At 41.9% G+C, this 25257-nt stretch overlaps 1 protein-coding gene across 6 annotated transcripts in view; it reads right to left on the reverse strand.

Annotated features, from left to right (window-relative positions):
* Positions 1-25257, reverse strand: part of CD226 (CD226 molecule) — a 116735-nt gene that overhangs the window by 85190 nt on the left and 6288 nt on the right. For all 6 annotated transcript variants that reach the window (XM_078348260.1, XM_008979964.5, XM_078348261.1 and 3 more), the window contains exons 2-3: positions 15498-15665; positions 14863-15198 (exon numbers count right to left, since the gene is read on the reverse strand). In XM_078348260.1, the coding sequence (XP_078204386.1) occupies positions 14863-14894 (32 nt within the window). In that variant the 5' untranslated portion in view covers positions 14895-15198; positions 15498-15665. The remainder of the gene's footprint in view (positions 1-14862; positions 15199-15497; positions 15666-25257) is intronic.

Consider the following 25257-nt stretch of genomic DNA (forward strand, 5'->3'; position numbering starts at 1 on the left):
TTCCTAACGGTCCCCCCTTGCCTAAAACCTAACATTAAAATATCTTAGAAAAGTGTACATTTGTGACACAACAATGTAACTAGAGGGAAGTAAAGCTCCTACTCCCATCCTGCTGCAAAGAAAATGCATCTAAGTAAGCACGTTTGTTTGCTGTGAAAATGCAGTTCCAAATCAAGTGTTCAGAATGCCCCTTCTTCTAAGCACAAATCTGGAGCTCCTGCTGATCACACATCAAATTACTTTATCACCACTATTCACCCCTCCAAGTTCACCACCTGGCACCACTGCACATTTAAATTAGCTTTTATTCAGGCTTTATGATGCATCCTGCAGTTCTCAAACACACCAGCCTCACTTTGTTTTTGTGCCATTAGCATGATTTCCCTCCAGCAGGAATGCCATCCAGCCAACAGCATGATCACCCTTCAATTGTTCTCATCTTCCCCCATGAGTAAGCTCTAGTGTCATCTGATCTCTGAAGCTCCTTGAATGCCCCCCTTCTTTCATTCCACAACCCTCCTTCCAACATGACACACGTACCCTGTCACTACCCCCTCCTAACTCCACCAGTCTCTGTCCTCTACACCCAAACAATGTGAGCATCAAGTTGCACAGAGCCTTGAGCTTGAGATGAGGGACTAGGACATTTCTCCTATGTGCCTCCCTTCTCTAATTCTATAAATACTTATTCAATGTCTATCATATGCTGGGCCTGTGTGAGGCTCAGCATATGACAGACATTGAATAAGTATTTATAGAATTAGAGAGGGGGGAAAATGGGAAGGAGAAACTTGCAGCAGGGAGCTTCCTTGGTGTGTAATTTACGAAGATCGTTCTGGTGGGCTGCACTGAGGGGTGGTGCCCCCTCACTGCAGGGCCACAGGCATCCCTTTTTCTTGCCTGCTTCTTTGCCTCCTGTCTTTCTACCTTCCTACCTCTACATTACCCTCCATGCTGTTGGTAGGGTCATGGCTCCAAATCATGGCCAACTTGAGACTTCCAATGTTTGAAAACTTTACTAACAAGCAAATGAAGTGCAAAATCTGGACCTTCCACCCCCTAACCTTCCCCTGAGCCTCTGGCCAAATTTGTTTTCATGTGCCTCAAACACAAAGAGCATCTCCCTGGTATATGATGTCTTTTGTGATGCACTTTCCTGTTAGAACTTCATCCCTCTTCCTGCCAGCCCTCATCTCCCCCTCATCCAAATTACGCCTAGACTTCCAGGCCATGGGTTCCCCAAACCTGAAGTAATCTCTGTCATCTCCCAACTCCCCAAACCTTACTGTAAGGTACTTTCCAAATTCCACCCTGCATTACGGTCAGGTCACCGGGCCCATGTGTTTACATGGTGCATAGGCATACATTCTTTCTTTTCCTCGTAGCAAACAATAATAGCTATTCAACAGTTTAGAAAAGATTTACACATATCTTTAAATTACTGTTATTACCATTCATCCAATAAAGCAGATTCAAATACTTCTGTGTCATTTGAGCAACCAGGTTTGGTTCAATTCTGCTATTCTCACTGAAAACAGAATCGTCAGGCAATGTAAAGAATGAAAATTTGAACTTTGTTTGTGCCAAGCACAAAGAAACACAATGCCAGTAGTTGAAAGTATTTTCTTCATATTAAGTGTTTGTTCTTTCTGAAAACATTTATAGGATTTAAAGAGAATAAAACGATGAAGTTATAAGCCCTATGTTAAATATTCTTTATTTCGCTTAAATGAGCAACTATGCTTCTTAAAAGATAATAGAGATATTTTGGGAAATCTCATGTCAGGAGTTAATGGGACTTTACAAAGGGTCTCTTTTGGGGACATATACTGACATTACCAATATGACGATTGAATTCTTTGGCCGTTTCTCAGATGAAAATGGTATACGTTCAACTACAACTTCCCATTTGCAAAGAGAAATAAATGTACTATATTAGTGAAATGACAAGGTAAATGACCTAAAATTTGCTCTAGTCTTAGGTTCTTTATATATCATGAAGGAAATGGTCCTGTCCACACAGAGGACACACACATAGACACACACACACACACACACACACACCCCTTCACAAAGCAATTCTGGAAATATCAGTGTTGGTAGCATATAGAATTTTATGTAGCTGGCCAAGAAATGGAACAACTATGTTCTTAAGAGCTAATCTGCTAACATGAGAATGTTAAGTTTCTTAGGATTCTGCTCATTAAATGGTGCACTAAATGCTTCCAGAATTGACACCCAGATTTTATTCCGTTTGGCCACAGCCATCACCCCACTAAGTTCAGCAGGTATGATGCACATAGCTATTTACAGCACTAGTAAGTATGACTGTTATATATTACGGCTCCATCCTTGGAAGTCTCCTTACATCCATATCTTATGAAACATGCCTCTTTCTCTTGAGGCAGATTACAATGAAGACTTTTTTAAAAGTGTAAGTTGGTTAAATAGCTGAAGTCAGGAAAAATGTTCTCACATTGAGAGTTATTGGATTGTGAATAGTCTCTCAAGGGAAGTGCCAGAAGCCCCATCAACTGAGTTATTTAATTAAAACTGCTCAGGAGTAAGCAGAAGAGGTGCTGCCCGGGGGAATAATTTCACACTGATCCCTGAAGGGTTGACTTGATGGTCTTGAAATTCTTAACAGTTTCAACATCTTAAATGTCTTCAGAAATAGTCTCCTACCATTTTCTCCAAGGAAACAAAAAGCCATTCTGCCTGCAACCTCCATTCCCTATAAAACCAAACAAAAACCAAAACCATAACTTAGAAACCAGATCTTTTTATCAATGCTACCTAAACCATCACAGGACAGCAGAGCTCATAGAGAAAGCCACGGAGGAGCCCCAGGCATCAGTAAAAACTGAGTTTTATAAGCCATGAGCTGACTTTTCGGTTACTAATATTCTTTTTGTTTGCTTGCTTTTGAATATTCCAAATCTCCTATTTTTTATTTTATAAAATGCAGTTTATATTCTTACTTTCAGTTCATACTGTGATCTGTCAATGGGTAAATTCCTATAGGGCCTCTATGAAGGTCACTCACACCTACTCACTAATCCTATAAGGAAGTTTCCCAGAGCAAGTGCTGGAGAACAAGGCCCACTATCCGTAGCTCTCAATCTTTGAAGTGAAGAATTTTTTAAAAGATCACAGAAGCTGAGATGGTCCGAGGAGGAGTCTCAACGTGTGTGGGCTAAACATGTTCCACAGTTATTTGACGGGCACTGAAGACTACAGGACACCAGCTCTTACTCATACGTGGGGCCGCAGGGCCCATGCTGCACTGGCACCCACAAACCACCGACACCCATTCTGAAGAGGAAATGTATTCCTCATGTTGTGGTTAGCAGCTGCTTTCAGTGCAGGGTAAAGAGCTGTTGTGGTAAAGGTGTGAGGTGTGTTGATCACCGAAAGCTGAAGGAGGAAAAACCAAGAACTGTGTCATTTCCAGCTAGACTCACAGAATGTTCTGGGGTCACAGGAGAATCACTGTCCACAGCTTCAGCTGTAGCCCATTCTCCATCAATTCAGCCAAGCATACCCCTACCCTACAATCATCTTGAAAATTAAGTATCTACTATAAGAAGGGTACAGTTTCATGTTTACTTAGGTAGTGTAAGTAAACAAAATGGCTGTGCGCAAAGATGGCAGCCAATTCCACTCCCCGCTCTGGCTTGCGGGAGTGCATTTGACAACAAGCCCAAGTGAGAGTCTCCTCTGGATTTTACTATAGCTTAGAAGTGTCAAAGACTGGGATGCCTCACAGGGCAAAGGCAGGCGAAGGAAGTAGAGAGAGACCCCCACATTGAGACAGTATTATTCCCCCAAAACCCAAGCATGTACCCGTGCCTATATGTTAATTCCACTGTATCAGCCATTCAATTGCTGAATTCGATTGTGTATACAAATTTTTCATGGTCGGGCGCAGTGGCTCAAGCCTGTAATCCCAGCATTTTGGGAGGCCGAGGCAGGTGGATCACAAGAGATCGAGACCATCCTGGTCAACATGGTGAAACCCCGTCTCCACTAAAAATACAAAAAATTAGCTGGGCACGGTGGCGCGTACCTGTAATCCCAGCTAGTCAGGAGGCTGAGGCAGAAGAATTGCCTGAACCCAGGAGGCGGAGGTTGCGGTGAGCCGAGATTGCGCCATTGCACTCTAGCCTGGGTAACAAGAGCAAAACTCCGTCTCAAAAAAAAAAAAAAAAAATTTCTCATTATCTTGCTTTAGAGAGGTTTTTAACTTTCTCTTTTTTTGATTTTTGATTATAGAGCTTTATCCAAAAGCTAAGGGATGATTCCCATGGTGACATGTGTTCCTGCGCCTGCTCCTTCCTGGGCTTAGCACAGGGAAAGCACACTGATAAATACAACCTTGGCACAGGTTCTGGTGACCACCCGACTCTCAGTTTCCCATTTACTTCACCCTTGAGAAGTGCAGTGACCATAACCTTGCTTTCTGTGAGTCTTAAAACGCTTTTTATCATCTGCCTTCTTTATATACTATTTTATTTCAGTATGGAGTGAGAGTTCTAAGCTTTTAAAACGTTTCTGTTTCATCCCTTGCCGATTCTTTATAGGCACTATTTAATATTTTTTTCTTTAAATGAAAAACTGCTAAAATGTAACATTTTTTAGTCTTGTGTGTGTGTGTGTGTGTGTGTGTGTGTGTGCCCGCATAAACACATACACACAGATATATAAAACTTTTATGACTTATTTCTAAGCTCGCTAGAATGGGCCCAACGAGAGAGGTTATGACTTCATTCTCTAAGCAGTTGATTTGAAATGATTTTTTTATTTCTCCATCTCACTTAAGAAAATTAAAAGTAATAGAGACACATATAATAGAGAAAACTGAAAAAAATATATACAAGGACTAAACAAGCTGGCAGGAATTGGTGAAGCTTGTAACAGGAGAATAAGGAAGACTTTCTCTGTGGCCTTCTTAACCTTGTTTGAAATATTTTTTGACAGGCAATAGCCTTTCAGACCAAGTCTCCTCCACCATCACTTTCACCTGTCATTAATACATATGGTAGTGTCATTTTCGTACGTTTTCTTCCTTCCTTCTGAATTTGGGATAGGCAAAACAAAAGCTGAAATGAAAGCGTGCAAATACCTTAAGACATGTTGTAAAATGCAATTGCATAACTCATCTGGCTTCCCTTGCCTTTTGAAGCAGTAATTCAATATGTCAACCAAGCCATGAACTGTAAACCAGAATAAATTGCATTAGTTTATTGATCAATCCCATGTGTTGGTTCAATTTTAGACGCTTTTGTTGTTTTGTTGTTGGAGTCTTTTTTGAACAATGAAAATTATCTTCCAAAGTAGGTCACACTGGAGCCAGAGCTGCCTACTTTCTAGATAATTTTCTAAAGCAATTCTCCTGGAATAGTGTCCACTAATCTCAATGTTCAGATTTTCTGAATTGCCTCCTTCAAGGTTAAGTTCAAATTCTACTTTTTCAGTGACTCTGCCCTGAATTTCCTAGGTAAAAGTAAATTCTATCCTCTAGACTCCAAGAGGACTTTTTTGTTTTGCCCAAATAGTAATTTGTGATACCAACTTTTCTCTCCCCCATACTCTGCATTCCATTTAGAGCTAAGATCCATGTTTTTCTGTCTTCCAAACCACTGAACATCACATCAAACATTGTAGATCACAGGAAAGACTTGATGAGTGAATTAATGGATTAGTGGGTTCAGCTCCTGCAAATCACACCCATTTATAAAAGCCAGATTTGAAAGCTTTTAAAGCTTCCCCCTCCCCAAGCTTTAAATCAAATTTAAAGGCTGAGATTATACCCCAGCATTACAAAAAATGCTGGCCACACTGACATCAACTAATATATAGGCCAGCATGATCTTTAGAATCCCTTTCATCATATGATTTCCCAGAACTACCATCAATTCTGGGGACCCTAATATTAAAGGAATCTCTTTAATGCCACCAACCAGCAGATAAACACAAGAATGAATGAAAACTTTGGCTGCTATGTCAGCTTCTGGAAACCTGGATAGAGAATACTTGACCTTGAAGGGTGTAGAGATAAGAGCCTTCTAAGAATGAGCATAGATGGGACATAAGGAGCCTCATCCAGCCTGGGAGAGGATGAGACTCTTAAAAGCAAGGAACATTTCTGTGCCCAGGTTGAGATAAATGGACTGGAATATGGGAGATCACAGAGTCAGAAAACATACGATACAGCCAACGCAAAGTACCTACATGTGTGGAGCAGGGAAATCTAACCCTCTACTATAAACATGAGCTTTACGTGTCTTCTGCTCCCGCATCAGGAATTTGCCTGTTCTCTGCTTTCCTCTCCCTCCCCTTACTCCCCCCTCCTTTCTCTATTCCCTGTACATTCTTTAACATGAATGCCTTCTTTAACACACTGCAATGTGACCAACCTCCAAGCCACAAGCTACGACCTTAGACTTCTGCCCCCATCCATTGCTACTTTCTTAGTTAACCCTCCTGTTCACACGTGCTGGGTGATCATTCAGATGACTTCAACTTGGGTATTTTCAATCCTGAGCTTTCTCCTGGTTTGCTGTTCCATAATTTCAATTGTCAGTTGGCCAAAGGCTACTTTACAATTTAATACACCTGAAACAGACTTATTTCTACTTTTCCTACTTAAGTTGGTCTCTTAATTTCACATATTTTTCACTAAAATCATCATTTTTTAGTACTTGAATCATAAAAATTTGGAATCATTGCTGAAACTTATCTCTACCTGACCCCCAGGCCATATCAAAATGAAGATCTCATTCTTACCTTAGGCCTGTGAACTGCTCAAAATTTGAAACTGCATCTGTTTTTACCATTAGAAATCAGTAGATTTGGCTGGGTAAGGTGGCTCACGTCTGTAATCCCAGCACTTTGGGAAGCTGCGATAGGCTGGATCACCTGAGGTTAGGAGTTTGAGACCAGCCTGTCCAACATGGTGAAACCCCATCCCTACTAAAAATAACAAAAATTAGCTGGGTGTGGTGGTATGGGGCTGTAATCTCAGCTACTCAGGAGGCTGAGGCAGGAGAATCACTTGAACCCAGCAGGCAGCGGTTGCAATGAGCTGAGATCACGCCACTGCACTCCACCCTGGGCAACTGAGCGAGACTCCATCTCAAAAAAAAAAAAAAGAAAGAAAGAAAAGAAATCTTCTAAAACATTTAGAGACAAATGGGAAATAAAATATCTGTATAAAGAAAACACCCTGACTATAAGCCTTGAAGACCCTTTCAATCCTTCCTGATTCTATTCTATCCCCCACCTACCCATGTTGCTGAACTTTGCTTTTCTTTATAGTTTTACTACCTATGTTTGTATCTATAAATAACATACTGTGTAATTATGTAGATTTCTAAAAACCTTAAAGAAAAGGAACCCTAGTCTACCTATTTTTTGTAACTTTCTCTTTTCTTTCAATGTAAAGTTCATGAGCTTCATCCGTGTTGGTGAGCAAAGTGATAATTCACTCATGTTAGTCAGGTAGAGTATCCTAATGAGCGAACAGACCTCAGTGTGCTTTTCTCTCCTACAGGTGATGGGTATTTGGGGTGTTACCAATTTTTTGCTATTGCAATAACTGTTGCTATAAATATCGTCAGGAATTTTCCCTGGAGTGAGAGATCTCTTGGATATCACAGAGCAGAATTATTGTATCATAGGATTTGGGGTTTTAACTAGCTAATGCCATATCATTTTTCCAAAACAGATATGATGATTAATTTTATGTGTCAATTTGAAGGGTGTTTGGGGATGAGATTAACATGGATGAATTTTGAGTAAGCAGTTTGTTCTCCATAATGTAGGTGGGCCACATTCAACAGAAAGACTGGCTTCCCCAAGGGCATTCTGCAGCAGACGACCTGGGCTTCATCTGTACCATCAGCTCTTGTGGGTCTGCAGCCTGCAAGCCCACACTGCAAACTTGGGCTTATCAGTCTCCATTAATTATATGATATGATTTGGCTGTGTCCCCACCAAATCTCATCTGGAGTTGTAGTTCCCATAACCCTCACATGTTGTGGGAGGGACAAGAGGGAGATAATTGAATCATGGGGCAGTTTCCCCCATCCTGTTCTCATGATAGTGAGCTGGTTCTCATGAGATCTGATGGTTTTACAAGGGGCTTTCCCCTTCTGTCGGCACTCATTCTCCTTCTCTCTGCTGTCATGTGAAAGACATATTTGCTTCCCTTTCTACCGTGGTAAGTTTCCTGATGCCTCCCCACCCATGCTGAACTGTGAATCAATTAAACTTTTATACATTTTTATTTTATAAACCTTTATAAAACCTTTCCTTTATAAACTACCCAGTTTCAGGCATGTCTTCATTAGCAGAATGAAAATGGATTAATACAGTAAATTAGTACAGCAGAGAGTGGAGTGCTTCTTTAAAGATACCCACAAATGTGAAAGCTACTTTGGAACTGAGCAAGAGGTAGAAGTTAGGAACAGTTTTGAGAGCTCAGAAGACGACAGGAAAACGTGGGAAATTTGCGAGCTTCCTAGAAATGTGTTCAATGGCTTTGACCAACATGCTGATAGTGATATGAACAATGAAGTCCCGTCTGAGGTGGTCTCAGATCTAGATGAGGAACTTGTTGAGAACTGGAGTAAAGGTCACTCTTGCTATGCAAAGAGTTTGATGGCATTCTGCCCTTGCCCCAGAGATCTGTGGAACTCTGAATTTGAGAGAGATGATTTAGGGTATCTGGCAGAAGAAACTTCTGACTGGCAAAGTGTTCAAGAGGAAACAGAGCATAAAAATTTGGAAAATTTGCAGCCTGACAATGCCACAGAAAAGAAAATCTGATTTTCTGGGGAGAAATTCCAGCCAGCTGCAGAAATTTGCATAAGTAATGAGGAGCCAACAGTAAATCACCAAGACAATGGGGAAAAATGTCTCCAGGGCTTGTTAGAGATCTTCATGGCAGTCCTTTCCATCATAGGCCTAGAGACCTAGGAGGGAAAAGTGATTTCCTGGGCCAAACCTAGGTACCCCCTGCTTTATGCAGCCTCTCAGGACATGGTGCCCATGTCCCTGACATGGCTAAAAGGGGCCAACATACAGCTCAGGCTGTTGCTTCAGAGGAATTAAGCCCCAAGCCTTGGCACCTTATGTATGGTTTTGGTCCTGCAGGTGCACTGAAGTCAACAACTGTGGTTTGGGAACCTCAGCCTAGATTTCAGAGGATACATGGAAACACCTGGATGTCCATGCAGAAGTGCTGCAAGGGCAGAGCCTCATGGAAGACCTCTGCTAGGGCATGACAGCAGGGAAATGTGGGGTTAGAGACTCCACACAGAATCCCTACTGGGGCACTCCCTAGTGGAGCTTTGAGAAGAGGGCCACCATCCTCCAGACCCCACAATCTGAATCTGATCCACAGACAGCTTGCGCCATGTACCTGAAGAAGCCACAGACACTCAACATCAGTCTGTGAAAGCAGCCAAGAGGGGAGGCTATACCCTGCAAAGCCAGAGGGGCAGAGTTGCCCAAGACCATGCGTGTTCATCTCTTGCATCAGCATGCCCAGGGTGTGAGACATGGAGTCAAAGGAGATCATTTTGGAACTTTAAGGTTTAATGACTGCCCTATGGGATTTTGGATTTGGATGGGGCTTGTAGCCCCTTTGTTTTGGCCAAGTTCTCTCATTTGGAATGGGTTTATTTATCCAATGCTTGTATCCCCCTTGTATCTAGGAAGTAACTAAATTGCTTTTGAGTTTACAGGCTTGTAGATAGAAGGTACTTGCCTTCTCTCAGATGAGACTTTGGACTGTGGACTTTGAGTTAATGCTGGATTGAGTTAAGACTTTGGGCAACTGATGGAAGGGCATGGTTGTATTTTAAAATATGTATTTGAAATGTGAGGTCATGAGATTTGAGAGGGGCCAGGGCAAAATGATATGGTTTGGCTGTGTCCCCACCCAAATCTCATCTTGAATTGCAGTTCACATAATCCCCATGTATTGTGGGAGGGATCCAATGGGAGGTAGCTGAATAATCATGGGGCCAGTTACCCTCATGCTGTTCTTACGATAATGAGTTCTCACAAGATCTGATAGTTTTATAAGGGGCTTTCCACCGACCTCACTCTGCACTTCTCCTTCCTGCTGCCATGTGAAGAAAGACATGTTCGCTTCTCCTTTCGCCATCATTATAAGTTTCCTGAGGCTTCCCCAGCCATAGTGAACTGTGAGCCAGTTAAACCTCTTTCCCTTATAAATTACCCAGGCTTCGGTATTTCTTCATAACAGTGTGAGAACAGATTAATACATCACGTGATCCAATTCTTTATAAGAAATCTCCAGGTACATACACATTGGTTCTGTTTCTCTGGAGAAGCCTAACTAAAATAATATATCAATTCACCCTACTGCTAGGAGTGTGTAAAGGTTCTAATCTACAGACGCCTATTTGCTTACCCTGCCTGCACACTCTTACCCTGCTACAAGGCTACAGCCAGTGTAATCTTCCAGGTGGTGAAAGAAATATCTGGTTTTATTTTGTGTTTCTCTCTAAAAACTATTCAGAGATGCCCCCTGGTCTGCATTACAGATGGTATCGAACTTCCATTAGGCACATCAATGGAAGGTTTGTTTCTGACATTCTGCTGCCTAGTGAGCTGCAACTTCTTTTTTAAGCATAGAATCTACAGTGCTAAATCTTTTCCTGAGACTCTAAAGTATCATAAGTGAGCCCCTTTGCTAGCGCGGGCAGGGAGAGAATCCCATCCTCACAGTGTCTTCCTTTCCTGGAAGGCTGCCCCTCAGGCCACCTCTGTGGGTGCAAAGAGCCTCAGAACCCAAAAACCACATCCTATCCAAACCCAGTACCCTAGTCAGAGAGGGTCAAGCTCTGCCTCCTGCATGCACTTTTCATCTCCACTGGGTGCTTCTGTAAGCCATCAGGACCCCCAGGTCACCCTTCTCTCGGGGTCTTCTCTCTTCCCCTCTCCCCAGCCTCTCTAATTAAAATATTCCTTCTAATTATTCAAAGTCCAGCATGACTTTTCTCTACCTTGACCCTTCCTGGTTTATTCTGCTGGAGTCAAGCTCTCTGGCTCTTCAGAAAAATCAACTGGGGTCACCTTGATGCTGTGACTTGGCAGCTTAAGAACTTTGGACAAGTGAGTTTACCACCTCAGCATCTTCTGTCATATCACAGGAACACATTACCTTCCCATGGTGCTTCATAAGAACTAAATGAAATAACACTCAGTTGCTTCCTACAGAGCAGGCACCCAATAACCACCAGGTGGCAGAGCATCCTGAGTGGGTCGCTCATTTGGGGGGTATTTCTGTAAATGCAACTATATTTGTTTCAACTGACTAATATATCCAGGGACACATAGGTGACAGTAGTTTTCTCCACGACCTCACGAACTCTGCCAGAAAGGGCTACCTTGAAAATGTTGCCTCCCAAGTCATCTCTGCATATTTTCTCACAAACTAGGTAAAAATAAATGCACTTATTCTTACCATTAGATTCTCTAAATCAATTGCTAATGAAGGAATGCCTATTCTGGGAGGAACATACATTTTAAATAACTTTGTATTAGTAGTACCATTTATTCAGAATAAGATGTCCTGTTTGCTCTTCAACTCTAGGTTGAAAGCTGGGGGCAGGGGGTAGCACGGACAGGAGGTGCAATGGCCAAGGTCTCCTTGAGGGCCCTGGTGGGTTCCCATATCCCCCAGGCTGACAGATCAATTTGCAACTTTATCTGCCGGGATACATGTGAACCTTGGCGCCTTGGAAAGGCCACTAGACCTCACTGCACTTCAGTGTCATCACCTGTAAAATCAGGCAACACAAATGTTCAGGTGCACACGGGATTCAAGGAGGAAGTGTAGGAAGATCTGAACTATGGAAAATTCCTCACATGAGAAACACACACAATAGATTCAAGGAGGAAGTGTAGGAAGATCCAAACTACGGAAAATTCCTCACATAAGAAGCCATCAGTAAATGGCAAAAATCAGTATATTTACAGAGCAAGGGGCCCAATTCCGTCATCCTTCTGAAGGTCTTACAACCTATTATACAAACAAACTAGGATTTCTAGATTCCAAGTCTGAGTTTTTTTTACTATCTAATATATTTTCAATTCCCACTTTATAGTATACAAAAGTACAATATTTGCAATCCTAGTATGTTGTTAACAAAGCACAGAAGAAGATTTTAAGCACATTTAAGTTAATTTTGAAATACAACTAATTTTTTTCTAACTCACTATCTTTCCTTAAAAAAGTGTACCCTCCAACTCTCAAAATAGGGTAGAACATCCTCACTGGCCCATTGCATTGAACTGCTCTTTGAAATATAAATGATCAAAACAACAGCAATGACACATGGCTAAGGACACAATCATGAAGGATTAAAACTAGATGGGCAGCTGGTACCTCTTCCTCTGACTGATAAATCACTGAAAATCTCCACATTGTATTTTTTTTAAGTCCCAAAAAGGGGAAAGCTCTCTTTTCCTAATCTCAAAAAATAGCAGGAACAACGAATCTGGGTGAAAAAAATAGGAAATATTCATGAAACCACTCATATGCGATGCTAAAAATCCTACCTCTGCCTTACAACCATCATTTACTTCTCTACAGGTTAGCTCCATCCTCTGTCCTGAACTTTCAGAAAAGGTTGAGCTGTTTGTTTTCAATTGGTTGTCCCATGACAGAAACCAATACAGCTAATTTGGAACCCAGACTTTAAAGGCGCGCTACACGGCAGCAGTGGGGAGTGCATCCTGTTCCAGCCTTGGTGGTTCAGGTCTTGTTTCCAATGGCTCCCTCTATTTTAAAAGCTTTGCCAATCTTCTACTTCTCTTGCCTAACTGATTAAAAGCGAACTACACAGTAAACAGCTCCATGCAGGATTTACCAGGTGTCTGCATACAACAGCAAATGAGGCCTTGCATGGTGAAATGGAGTCTTTAATAAATAAACATTTAACTAAAGAAACACTGCAAATTGACACTCTATAAGCCTCAGCTATGTACACAAAATTAGTCTTCAGCTTAGCTACATCTAAAGAGAAAGGGAAAAATAAACACATGAAGAGGTTTCTTACCTCTTGACCATTTGATATTCCTCATGTAATTCTGTAATTGTTCTTTTAGAGCATAGATCCCTTAAAAATAAAGCACTATTATGTCAGTGTCATAATGTTCTTCTCTATACAGCTATGGAGACACCACACAAGAAACACACAGCTCCAAAAATATTCCCTTCTTTAGACTGTCATTAATATCTGACAATTTCATTATTAGCCCTTTTGGATAACAAGCATAGGAAATAATAATACGATGTATCATTCTCTAACTACCATGGGCCAAGTTCCTTAAATATATTGTTCTGAGGCCATTCAATGAGTAGAACGGTACTACTAACCCAATTTCCTGTTCAGGAACCTGAGATTCAGAGGGATCGAGCAACTAACACAAAGTTCATGGAGAGTGATGACTGTCAAGTGTTTCTAATCCACTACAACCAGTTCATGCGGTCATCACTAGAAGGACAAAACCACAGTCTCTGGTAGATAAAGCAGAAACCACTCCAAGGAATCACTAGGTTCTTTCTGCCACCACAGCTCACAATTTATGAAGAAAATGTCCTCTCTAGCTAAACTTGAATGAGGCGAAAGATGGAGCCAGGGCCAAGCATGGTGGCTCACGCCTGTAATCCTGGTGCTTTGGGAGGCCGAGGCAGTTGGATCACTTGAACTCAGGAGTCCAAGACCAGCCTGGGCAACATGATGAAACCTCATCTCTACAAAAAAAATACAATTATCCTAGTGTGGTGTATTAGTCTGTTTTCATGCTGCTGATGAAGACATTCCCAAGACTGGGCAATTTACAAAAGAAAGAAGTTCAACTGGACTCACAGTTCCACATGGCTGGGGAAGCCTCATAATCACGGTGTAAGGCAAGAAGGAGCCAGTCACATCTTATGCAGATGGCAGCAAGCAAACAGAAAGAGCTTGTGCAGGGGAACTCCTCTTTTTTAAACCATCAGATCTCATGAGACGTATTCACTATCATGAGAACAGCAGAAGAAAGTCTTGCCTCCATGATTCAGTTACCTCCCACCAGGTCCCTCACACATCACATGGGAGTTTAAGATGAGATTTGGGTAGGGACACAGCCAAACTATATCATGTGGTTGTGCACACCTGTAGTCCCAGCTACTTACAGGGCTGAGGTGGAGACTCCCTTGAGCCCGGGTGCTGGAGGTTGCAGTGAGCTGACATCATGCTACTGCATTCCAGCTGGGGTGACAAAATGAGACTATGTCAGGGAAGGGAAAGGGAAGGGAAGGGGAAGGGAGGGGAAGGGAGGGGAAGGAAGGGGAGGGGTGGGGAGGGGAGGAGTGGGGCCAGGTTTTGAACTTTCACCCAGAATTCACTAGTAAACTTAGCTTTAGTACTGTAGGAAGGACCTTGAACATCCGTGAGTGCCGAGTATTCAGCAGAAGGGAATGGCACCATGTCACTGGGATAAAGCCCTGATGGGAAGGCATCAGGATCCTGGACCAATGCATTGCCAACATTGGTTCAATCAAGTCCCAGGTTATCATTAAGACAACATGCGCTTCCTCCTACTACATTAGATTTGAAAGACACTTCTACTCAGACACGACAGCACATTCAGAAAAATGAAACAGGCTCCCAGGATTGCTCCTTCGAAACAGTAACATCAAAGCATCTACAGATGGCATTGGAGAATGCCACAGAAAGATGAGAACGCATTCTGTAGCTTCTACTTTGGCTTTATATTAGCAAATGTTGTAGGTGGATAAAAAGGGATAGAAATAAATTAAAAAGTTGCCCTTACCTGAAGGAACCACCTGTATCACCTTCTGCCATGACCCCTCTGGGTAAGCATAAAGAGAGCAGGAATAGTAGCCAACATCATCTTTGGAGGCATTCCGAAAGAAAAGAGTCAAGTTGTTGGAAGCCATCGTTGAATTCAAAAAGTAAACCTTCTCCGCATAGAGCTTCCTTATGACCACACCATAAGTAGGGCTGTAAATGGCTATGGAATCCTTCTTGGTCCCCATCTTGAACCACTCCACCTGTGCTAAGACGCCCATTGATGGATACACACACTCTAGGGACATATTCTCAGCAAAGGGAACTGATGTATGCCAAAGCACCTTTTCACATAGAGCTGAAATAGACAACATCACGTTAATTCTGTTAGCCTTAATGATGGAAACACCAAATCAATATCTTAAGCTTTTGAAGACCCAGCAAAATAGAACATTAAGATCACAGTAAAGGCTCAGTTTCTGCTTTCATCTAAAAATGTGTCCTGCTGACAACTGGAAAATGTAACTTTTAGTTTTTCTCAACAAGTGAGAAATTACCCTCGCCAATTAAAGAGCATCGTATATTCTGAATATGCCACACCATACAAACAAAAACAGGAACAAAAACTTCAAATGAAGATACAAAGATGATCTTTACCTCTGTAGACATGAAGAAGAGCCAGAAGGAAAGTAGGATAATCCATGTCTGGAAACTGTTCAAAAGGCTGGCCTATTTTAAAAAATTACTTTTTATAAGCTGACATGCAGAGGCTCAGCACAATGTAGTTTCCTTCCTCTCAGATGTTATCAGTCGTGTCTTCTTTTTCTAGAGTATGAACACAGGAAAAAGGTCTTAGCTTAAAAGACAGGTTTGCTCTCTTATGAGGATGGGCAGATTTGAGTTACTTCTCTCGGGGAAGCAGTAGGCTTGTTTTCAAGCTTGCATTTTCTACAAGGATTCATTCATCCAACAAACACGCATTGCATGCATTCTCTGTGCCCAACTCTGCTGTAGGCAATGAGGATACAATGATATAAAAAAAATCCTTGCCATGATAGAAATTAACATTCTATAGGAGGAGGCAGAAACTAAAATAAAGATGTAAAAATATGAATAATAAGTGAAAGGCGGTGTGTGCATGGAACAGGGCAGTCCTCAATGATTGCATAAGATGAGGCAGAGGCTGAAGTGAGTGGAGGGAGCCTCCTCCGCCCAGCACTGACAGCCCATCCCATGGCCTTCCTTTCACCTCTTCCTCCTTGCTGACCTCAGGCATTTGCTTTGGTGAGGACCAGAAAACAGATCAAAAGCCCTTCCGATACAAAAGTATGGTGGACACATGCAGATCTACCATTGTGAGTGATTTAACTTTTTATTTTGAAATAATCACAGAGTCACAAGAAGTCACAAAGACAGTACAAAGTGGTGCCTGCCTCCAGGCTCTTCCAGGGGTTATAGCTTACACAGTTGCAGGACAATATCAAACTAGGATTTATTTTTTAGGTTCACTGTTGCTCTTTTCATCTTGTAAAATAAAAGTTCAAATTTTAAGAACCTGTTAGGAACATATCAGCACGTCAGTATATGCCCCTATTAAAAGAGGAATTGTAAAAATGCATTTGAGCCTGGTGTCAAAATAGAAGAGGAGTAAAATTTGGGAAGAGTAGGAGCAGAAACCACTGAAGACAGTTTGACCTACTGCCATCCCTGAAGTTCACATGTGACTCAGTCTCGAAGTGTATCAGCGTCAGCTACTCAGCATGAGCATCTAATGTGGGAACTTCTTGGTGATTGTAAAATCAACGATGGAATGATAATCAGAACAAACTTGTAATGTGTACATATAATCAAGCACGGTGCCACCCTGTATTTATGTGGCATAGTATTTTCTAAAAGCTTTCACATCTATATTATCTGTGCCTCTAGTTGCCCTGTGATGTAGTCAGAAGAGGTAGGTATCTGCTATTTCTGTTCTGTAACTAAGTCAATCCAGCAATTCCTCCAAATTTTACTGAGTTACGCCGGGTCCCCTGCTCAGTCCTGTGGAAATACAGTCATAGAGAGGATCCATCTCTGCCCTCAGATTATGCATAATGTAGCGAGTCACATCCATTTAAAAAGCAATTTATTATAGCAAAACGTGATTATCTCTATACAAGTCATTTGCTAAGTTTTATGACAGCCAGAGAGAGAATCAAGCATTCTAATAGACTGTGGAAAAGATGGTACAGAAGTGGGAGACAGAGGAGTGACAATGGGGATGTTTCAGGAAACGGAGTGACTACAGTCTAGCAGGTGCCCAAAAATGAGACCGAGTCTGGATTGAAACGTGGCCTTAGTGGCACGCATAAAGGAACCGAAACGTGGCAATCAGAAACCGTGGCATCATGCTTACATCTGTCACTCCAGCACCCAGCACGATTCCCCAAGCAAAGCAGGCTCTCAGTAATGCCTGTGACATAAACACGTCCCTGAGAGGAACATGGAGAGGAGCTGATGGAGGGAGGGGTGGACACAACTTCACATTTTGGAAGGATAATCTTGGTCACTGTACAGAACAAACTGGAGTGGCAAGGGCAGGGAAGACTTCCATCAGAGCTGGAAAAATTAATTTCATCTATTATGTTCTAATGACAAGATTTTCTCCTGACAGGCACTAGCAAAAATAAAACTACAAATCCTGGGCTAAACCAAGTCCAGAGAATTCTTGAGGTTCTCAGGACAGGGTCCCCCTAAGTACTAAGATATGACTTCAGGAGGCATTTCCTCCTCATATGCATAAGCTGACATGTGCTCCCTCCCACACATGCAGTCTAACACATGCTCTAAAACACACACAACATGCACGCACATACACATGCACTCACACATGCTCACACAGGCATGTGCACACACTCACACATGCACACATTCTCACATGCATGCACTGACATATACTATCACATGCTCACATATACACACACTCACAATCACATGCCTGTATACACATACCCACACACATACACTTACACGTGCTGTCACCCACTCACACAAGCACATACTCTCACACACACACTATTTCACACAATCACATCCACGTGCACACATACCCTCTTTTAAAAAAATTATTTATTATGCTTTAAGTTCCGGGGTACATGTGCAGATCATGCAGGTTTGTTATATAGGTATACACGTGCCATGGTGGTGGTTTGCTACATACATTGCCCTGTCATCTACATTAGATATTTCTCCTAATGCTATCCCTCCCCAATCCCCCCACCCCCTGCTATCCCTCCCCTAGCCCCCCATCCCCCAGGCCCCAGTGTGTGATGTTCCCCTCCCTGTGTCCATATGTTCTTATTGTTCAACACCCACTTATGAATGAGAACATGCAGTGTTTGGTTTTCTGTTCTTGTGTCAGTTTGCTGAGAGTGATGGTTTTTAGTTTCATCCACGTCCCTGCAAAGGACGTGAACACATCCCTTTTTATGGCTGCATAGTATTCCATGGTGTATATGGTACACACATACTCTCAAACACACTCACATATGTATGCACTCACACACATGCATATACACACACTCACACATGCATGCACTTATACATCTCACACATGCTCACGCATACTCTCAATCTGTCACACGCATGTGCACATATGCTCACACATTCATATGCATACACACAAATGCACTAACATGTTCACACACATTTGCACACACACACTGTCTCGGGCTCTGTCTCTCTCTCTCTCCCTCTCACACACACACATACACACAAACAGAGCACCTGGAGTGATCTCAAAACAGAGACTGTATGGCCAACAAAGTCTAAAATGCTACCTGATCTTTTACAGAAAAAGTTTATCATGCCCCCCGGTCTAGTTGGAAAGGCTGACACTAGGCAGACAAACACACAAACAAATTCACAGTTATGAAGCGCATGTCCTGTTATGAAAAGGAAGCAACACACATGGGCATGGAGAGAATGGCTGGGGCTGAAAGCCAAGCAGAGCTGTGTCAGGTTGGTGGTCAAGAAAGGCTTTCAGGAAGTGAAGTGTGTTCTGGAATCCACAGAAGCAGGAGGCTGTAGCCACATGCAGGGTGTGGCCAGGTGTGAGGACGAGCAGCCCAGGTGCACAAAGTCAGAGACTTCATGGCAGTTTTTCAGTCATTGTAACTGGATCCATTGAGGGGAGATTTAAACAGAAAAGGACAGGAGATTAGACGTAGATGAGTGGGGTGGAGGAGATTAGACGTAGAGATGAGTGGGGTAGAGGAGATTAGACGTAGAGATGAGTGGGGTGGAGGAGATTAGACATAGAGATGAGTGGGGTGGAGAGTAGATGTAGAAATGAGTGGAGTGGAGGAGATTAGACGTAGAGATGAGTGGGGTGAAGGAGATTAGACGTAGAGATGAGTGGGTGGAGGAGATTAGACGTAGAGATGAGTGGGGTGGGGATACGTTTGCCCTGCAGACTTCCCGGTACAATGCTAAGAGCAATTGGAGATTGTGAAGCACCAGAACAATATGATCGGATTTTAATTATTAGAAAGGTAACTGACCATCACCCATTTCACTTTCCTCATTCCCAGTAGTAGTGTGCCCGAGTTTGGGTATCCACCCCTTTCCACACACCACAGAGATATTATGATAAATCTAAGCTATTCTACTGAAAACAGAGAGAGAGAGAGAGAGAGAGAGAGAGAGAGAGAGAGAGTGTGTGTGTGTGTGTGTGTGTGTGTGTGTGTGTGTGGAGATGGGGTCTTCTATGTTGCTCAGGCTAATCTCAAACTCCTGGGCTCAAGTGACCCTCCCATTTAAGCCTCCTGGGTAGCTGGGCCTACAGGCCTGAGCCACCACACTCCGCTAATTTTTTTAAAATTGTTTTTTGTGGAGACAAGGTCTTGCTATATTGCCCAGACTTGCCTGGAACTTCTGCACCCAAGTAATTCTCCAACCTGGGCCTCCTAAAGTGTTGGGAGTACAGGCATGATCCACCATGCCCACCCTGAAAACTATGATTGATTTGAGAGGTCAGAGGAGCCAGCTATGGCCTGAGTTGGCCCATCAGGGTGAAAAAAGTTATTCACATTCCATGCCAGAAAAACAGCACGGAATGTGAATAATCTCTCTTCTCTCCATCCCTGTTTCTATTTTTATCTTCTCTCATTATGAGTGAACAAGAATGCTGTCCTATTTCCCACAGGCAGCCATTTTGAAGGAAATCAGCAGGAGGACAAACAGGATGGCAGAGAGAGAATGAACGTGGGGCTCCGATGACGTTACTGCTACTGAATCCAGCAGCTCTGGAGTCTGAGCATACTATCATCTAATACATGTTCACACCTGATCAGTCTCTTAGAAGTTTCTGCTAACTGCATCCATATCTGTCTGAACTGGTACAGCTGCTTCTGGCTGCTATAAGAAGACAAGATTGGAAAGGTGCACAAAGGGCTATCCAACTATTTGGATGCGATTGTCATAATCGAGCAAGACAGAGCTGTGACTTGGACTAGGATCATTCCCATGGAGATGAAGAGAAATGAACAAATTGCCAGGATATTATTTATTACGAAATACAAACAAAATAATAAGTACCCTTAACCTTACGTGTCTCAGGCAGAGTCCAGCCAGGAAGACACGGCTCCTACCCAAGGATTCACTAGAAGATATTTCATAAGAGAAACCACTTGAAAAAGTGATGGAAGAGAGAAAAAGAAAACACGAGTGGAAAGACAACTCAAAGAGGGGCTCTAGAAGAAACACGTTTCTGCCTTTAGGGTTAGAAGTCCCAGGAGGAGCCAGGACTGCCCACGAGGGAGGCTACTTAGCTTCATGGAGAAAATGAAGCCCTTCCATAATGCCGGAAAAGGTCAAGGAGTGGATTTGTTAGACCAAAAAGGCAAATGACAGATGAGGAAACAAATGGCCAGAGAACTGAAGCTACTGCCAATGCAGGGCATTCATGATATCAGCTAATATCATATTTAACAGTGAAAGTCCCCTCGAGATCAGGAACAAGACAAGACTACCTGCTTTCACTACTACTAGTCACACTGTACTGAAGGTTTTAGTCAGAGTAATTAGAAAAAGCAAAGAAATAAAAGATACCCAAATTGGAAAGGAGGAGTAAAACTTTCCCTATGTGCTGATGACATGAACTTACATATAAAAATTCTTTAAAATCCACACAAAAAAAAAAAACCTATCGGGACTAATAAACAAATTCAACGAAGTAGCAGGCTAGAAGATCAACATGTGGAAATCTGTTGTGTTTCTATATATTAGCAACAATTTGAACAGGAAATCAAGAAAACAATCTACTTATGATAGCATCTAAAATAATAAAATACGCATAAATGTATCAAAGAAAGTGAGACTTTATATTGAAAATGACAAAAAATTGCTGAAAGAAATTAAAAAGACCTAAACATAGAAAAGACATATTTGGGAAATGTGTTTAAAAGATAATCCATGTACATGAATTGGATCATTTAATATTGTTACAATGGCACTACTCCTCAATGAAATCTAGAGTCAGTGTCATCATCAAAATCTGAATGGCCCCTTTATTTAGAAATGGAAAATCAAAATCTGAATGGCCCCTTTATTTAGAAATGGAAAATCAAAATCTGAATGGCCCCTTTATTTAGAAATGGAAAAATTGATCTTCAAATTTATATAGAATGGCAGGGGGCCCTGAATAGCCAAAATGGTACCGAAGAAAGAAGAAGCTGAAAGACTAACATTTCCCAATTTCAAAACTTAGAACCAAGCTACAGTAATCAAAGCAGTGTGGGTACTGGCAGATACACAGACAAATAGACCAAGGAAATTGGAGTGATGATCAAAACAGATGTTAGGTAGAAGGTGGAGAAAAGAAAACATTTATACACTGTTAGTGGGAATTTAAATTAGTACAATGTCTATGGAAGGTAGTATGGGGACTCCTCAAAGGACTAAAAATAGAATTACCATTAGATCCAGCAATCCTACTACAGGGTATCTCCCCAAAGGAAAAGAAATTATTTCATCAAAAAAAAAAATCTGCCCTTAATATGTTTATTGCAGCACTATTCACACTAACCAAGATATGGAATCAACCTAACTGTCCATCAATGAAAGATTAAAGAAACTGTGGTATATATACACAATGGAACACTACACAGCCATAAAAAGAATGAAATCCTGTCTTTTGCAGCAACATGGATAGACCTGGAAGCCATTATGTTAAGTGAAACAACTCAGACACAGAAACTCAAATACCACATGTTCTCACATATAATTGGGAACAAAATAATGTGTACGCATGGACACACAGTGTGCAATAACAGACACTGGAGATGTGGAAGAACAGGAGAGTAGGAAGGGGTGAGTGACAGAAATTACTACTCAGGTGATGGATGTATTAAAAATCCAGACTTTACCACTACATTATATATCCATGTATCAAAACTGCCCTTGTACCCCTTGAATTTATACAAATAAAAATAATAAGCTCATACATCTATGAACAATTGATGTTCAACAAGGTGCCAGCCCCACTGATTGGGGAAATAATAGTTTCTTCAATAAATGGTTCTGGGACAACTGGATAGCCACATGCAAAAGCATGAAGTTGGATCCTTACCTCCCATGAAATACAAAAACTAATTCAAAATGGGTTGACCTAAATATAAGACCTTTGACTATAGAATTCTTAGAATAAAACATAGGGGGAAATTTTCCTGACCTGGAAGTTGGCAATGGATTCTTTGATATGACACCACACATACGTGCAACAAAAGAAAAAAGTAAATTGGATTCATCAGAATTAAAAACTTTTGTGCATCAGAGGGCGCTTTCAAGAAAGTGAAAACTCACCCTACAGAATGCGAGCAAATATTTGCAAATAATCTATCTGATTATGGTCTAATATCCATAATACATGAGGAACTCTCGTACTTTGACAACATAAAAGAAACAACCCAATTTTCAAATGGGCAAAGTGCTTGAATAGACATTTTTCTCCAAAAGATGCTCAATATTATCAGTCAATAAGGAAACACAAATAAAAGCCGCAATGAGAAATCACTTAATATCTACTAAGATAGCTACAATCAAAAAGAGGAAGATCAATACGTTAGGGAGGATGCTGAGGAACTGGCGCCCTTGGGCACTGCCACCCCAGGGCTGTGCAGAAATGTAAAATGATGTAGCTGCTGTGGAAAACAATTTAGAGATTCTTCAAAAAGTCACATGGGATTAGTACACGACCCAGAAGTTTTACTCCTACGTATGGACTCCTTTCAAAAGAACTGAAAACTGGTACCCAAACCAATACTTGCAAACCGATGTTCACAGCAGCATTATTCACAAAAGCCAGAAGGTGGTAACAACTCAAATGTCTCCCAACAGGTGAATGAATGAACAACTGTGATCAAATCCATACAACGGGATATTATTCAGCCAAAAAAGGAATGAAGGACTGATGCGTGATACAACATGAGTAAAGCTTGACAACAGTATGCTAAGTGAAAGAATGCAGACACAAAAGGTCACATTTTGTTGGAATCCATTTATAGGAAATATCCAGACAGTCAAATCCATGGAAATGTAAAGCAGATTGGTGGTTACCAGGGATTGTCGGAAGGAGGGAATAGGGAGTGACTGCTTAAGGTATGGGGTTTTCTTTGAGGGTGATGAAAATGTCTGGGAATCTGATAAAAGTGGCAGTCGCAGGACATTGCGGATGTACTAAATGCCACAGAACTGTACACTTTAAAATGTTTAATCTTGGCTGGGTGTGGTGGCTCACATCTGTAATCCCAACACTTTGGAAGGCCAAGGCAGGCAGATCACTTGAGGTCAGGAGTTCAAGACCAGCCTGGCCAACATGGCGAAACTCTGTCTCTACTAAAAATACAAAAATTAGCTGTGCGTGGTGGTGTTCTACTGTAGTCCCAGCTACTTGGGAGGCTGAGACAGTAGAATCGCTTGAACCCAGGAGGCAGAGGTTGCAGCGAGCCAAGACGTGCCACTGTACTACAGCCTGGGCAACGGAGCAAGACTCTGTCTCAAAAAAAAAAAAAAAGTTAAATCTTATGTTGAATAAATCTTAGATGAATAATGTTATGTGAATTTCATCCCGATTTTTAAAAATTACTGCTAGTGAATAGCAAGAGTTCACATTCACCCCAGGTCTTACCAACGAATGAGGCCACCCCATCTTGTTGTTGGCCATGTACTTAATGATTTCAGTTGATTCCCCCGACCACCCCAGTCCAAAGATGCTAAGTACATTCTGAGAATACAGTACATTATCATAGTGCAGTCTTAGAGTCCATGGACACACTCTGTGTCACAACTTTGTGATAACCGCTGGAAATAAATGCAAAAGATTATGATCATCTAAGTTGTCAGACACGTGATTTATTTTTAAAAATCATTATGTGCTTATTAAACAAATGCCAAAACATATCTATTTTCTGAGGTGGGGCTCACAGTTGGGTAAAGTGGGGCAGAGGTGCAGGTAGAGAGGTAGAAGGGCTAAGGGCTGAGGGCTGAGCGGGCATCTTGAATCCTCAAAGAAATGAGATGAAACGTAGCATCATCTACTCTCAGTGGCTCCTATGATCATGCCCAAAGCTAACTTCCTCACCCGGGATGAAGAAATGGGGGGGCGTGGGAGGAGGACTGGAAAAGGGAGTTGTTACTAATTGGTAACAACTTGTAGGAACTCCTTATTCTCAAGGTATCCAGAGCCAACTAGTCAGGAGATGAAGAGAACTTATGTGTACTTGCACCATGGAATGGAGGGACCTAGAGGTCATGGATTCGAATGAAAGGGGCAGAAAGACTTGCAGTTGAAGACAAAGTTCAGCTGTTACAACTTTGCTAGAGATGAGCCCTATGTATCAAATCTAACCAAAGGCAAATAGAGACAGCTCTTCAGTTACTTTTGTTGTGTCAGCAGCCATTTTTTGCATGATTTATGAAGGGATTTTGGCTTGAGGGTTTTTTTCTAATAGAGCTGTCTGTATAAAAGAGCTTTGTCCTCAAGGAAGTCATTAATCAAAATATTACTGGATTTTTCTACTATTAAAAATGTCTCAGCTAACCACATGAGCATGAATTCATCTCACAAGCTTGCCTCTGAATGCAGATTCCTAGGTGGCCTGAGGGCAGGGTCGGGGAACAGTCTTCAGCCAAACTGTTCTCCTTCCCTCAGGCTGTCCACGCAGGCAGAACCTCCCCTGCCACTTCAGTGTCACTGTTTCTGCTACATACCATATGTCCTGCTTCCCCAGATGTCTCTACTGTTTCTGAGCATTGGGAGGATTCTTCTTGTGTCTACTCAATGACCCCACCTTCATGCAAAAACACCTGATGTGTGTGATGGAGAATCTGCTCTGATTGCTTTCCACACTTGCTTGGAAAACAAGTCACATGCTAGAGA

The sequence above is a fragment of the Callithrix jacchus genome, chromosome 13 (genome assembly GCF_049354715.1).
Source record: "Callithrix jacchus isolate 240 chromosome 13, calJac240_pri, whole genome shotgun sequence".
In the NCBI taxonomy this organism is placed as follows: domain Eukaryota; kingdom Metazoa; phylum Chordata; class Mammalia; order Primates; family Cebidae; genus Callithrix; species Callithrix jacchus.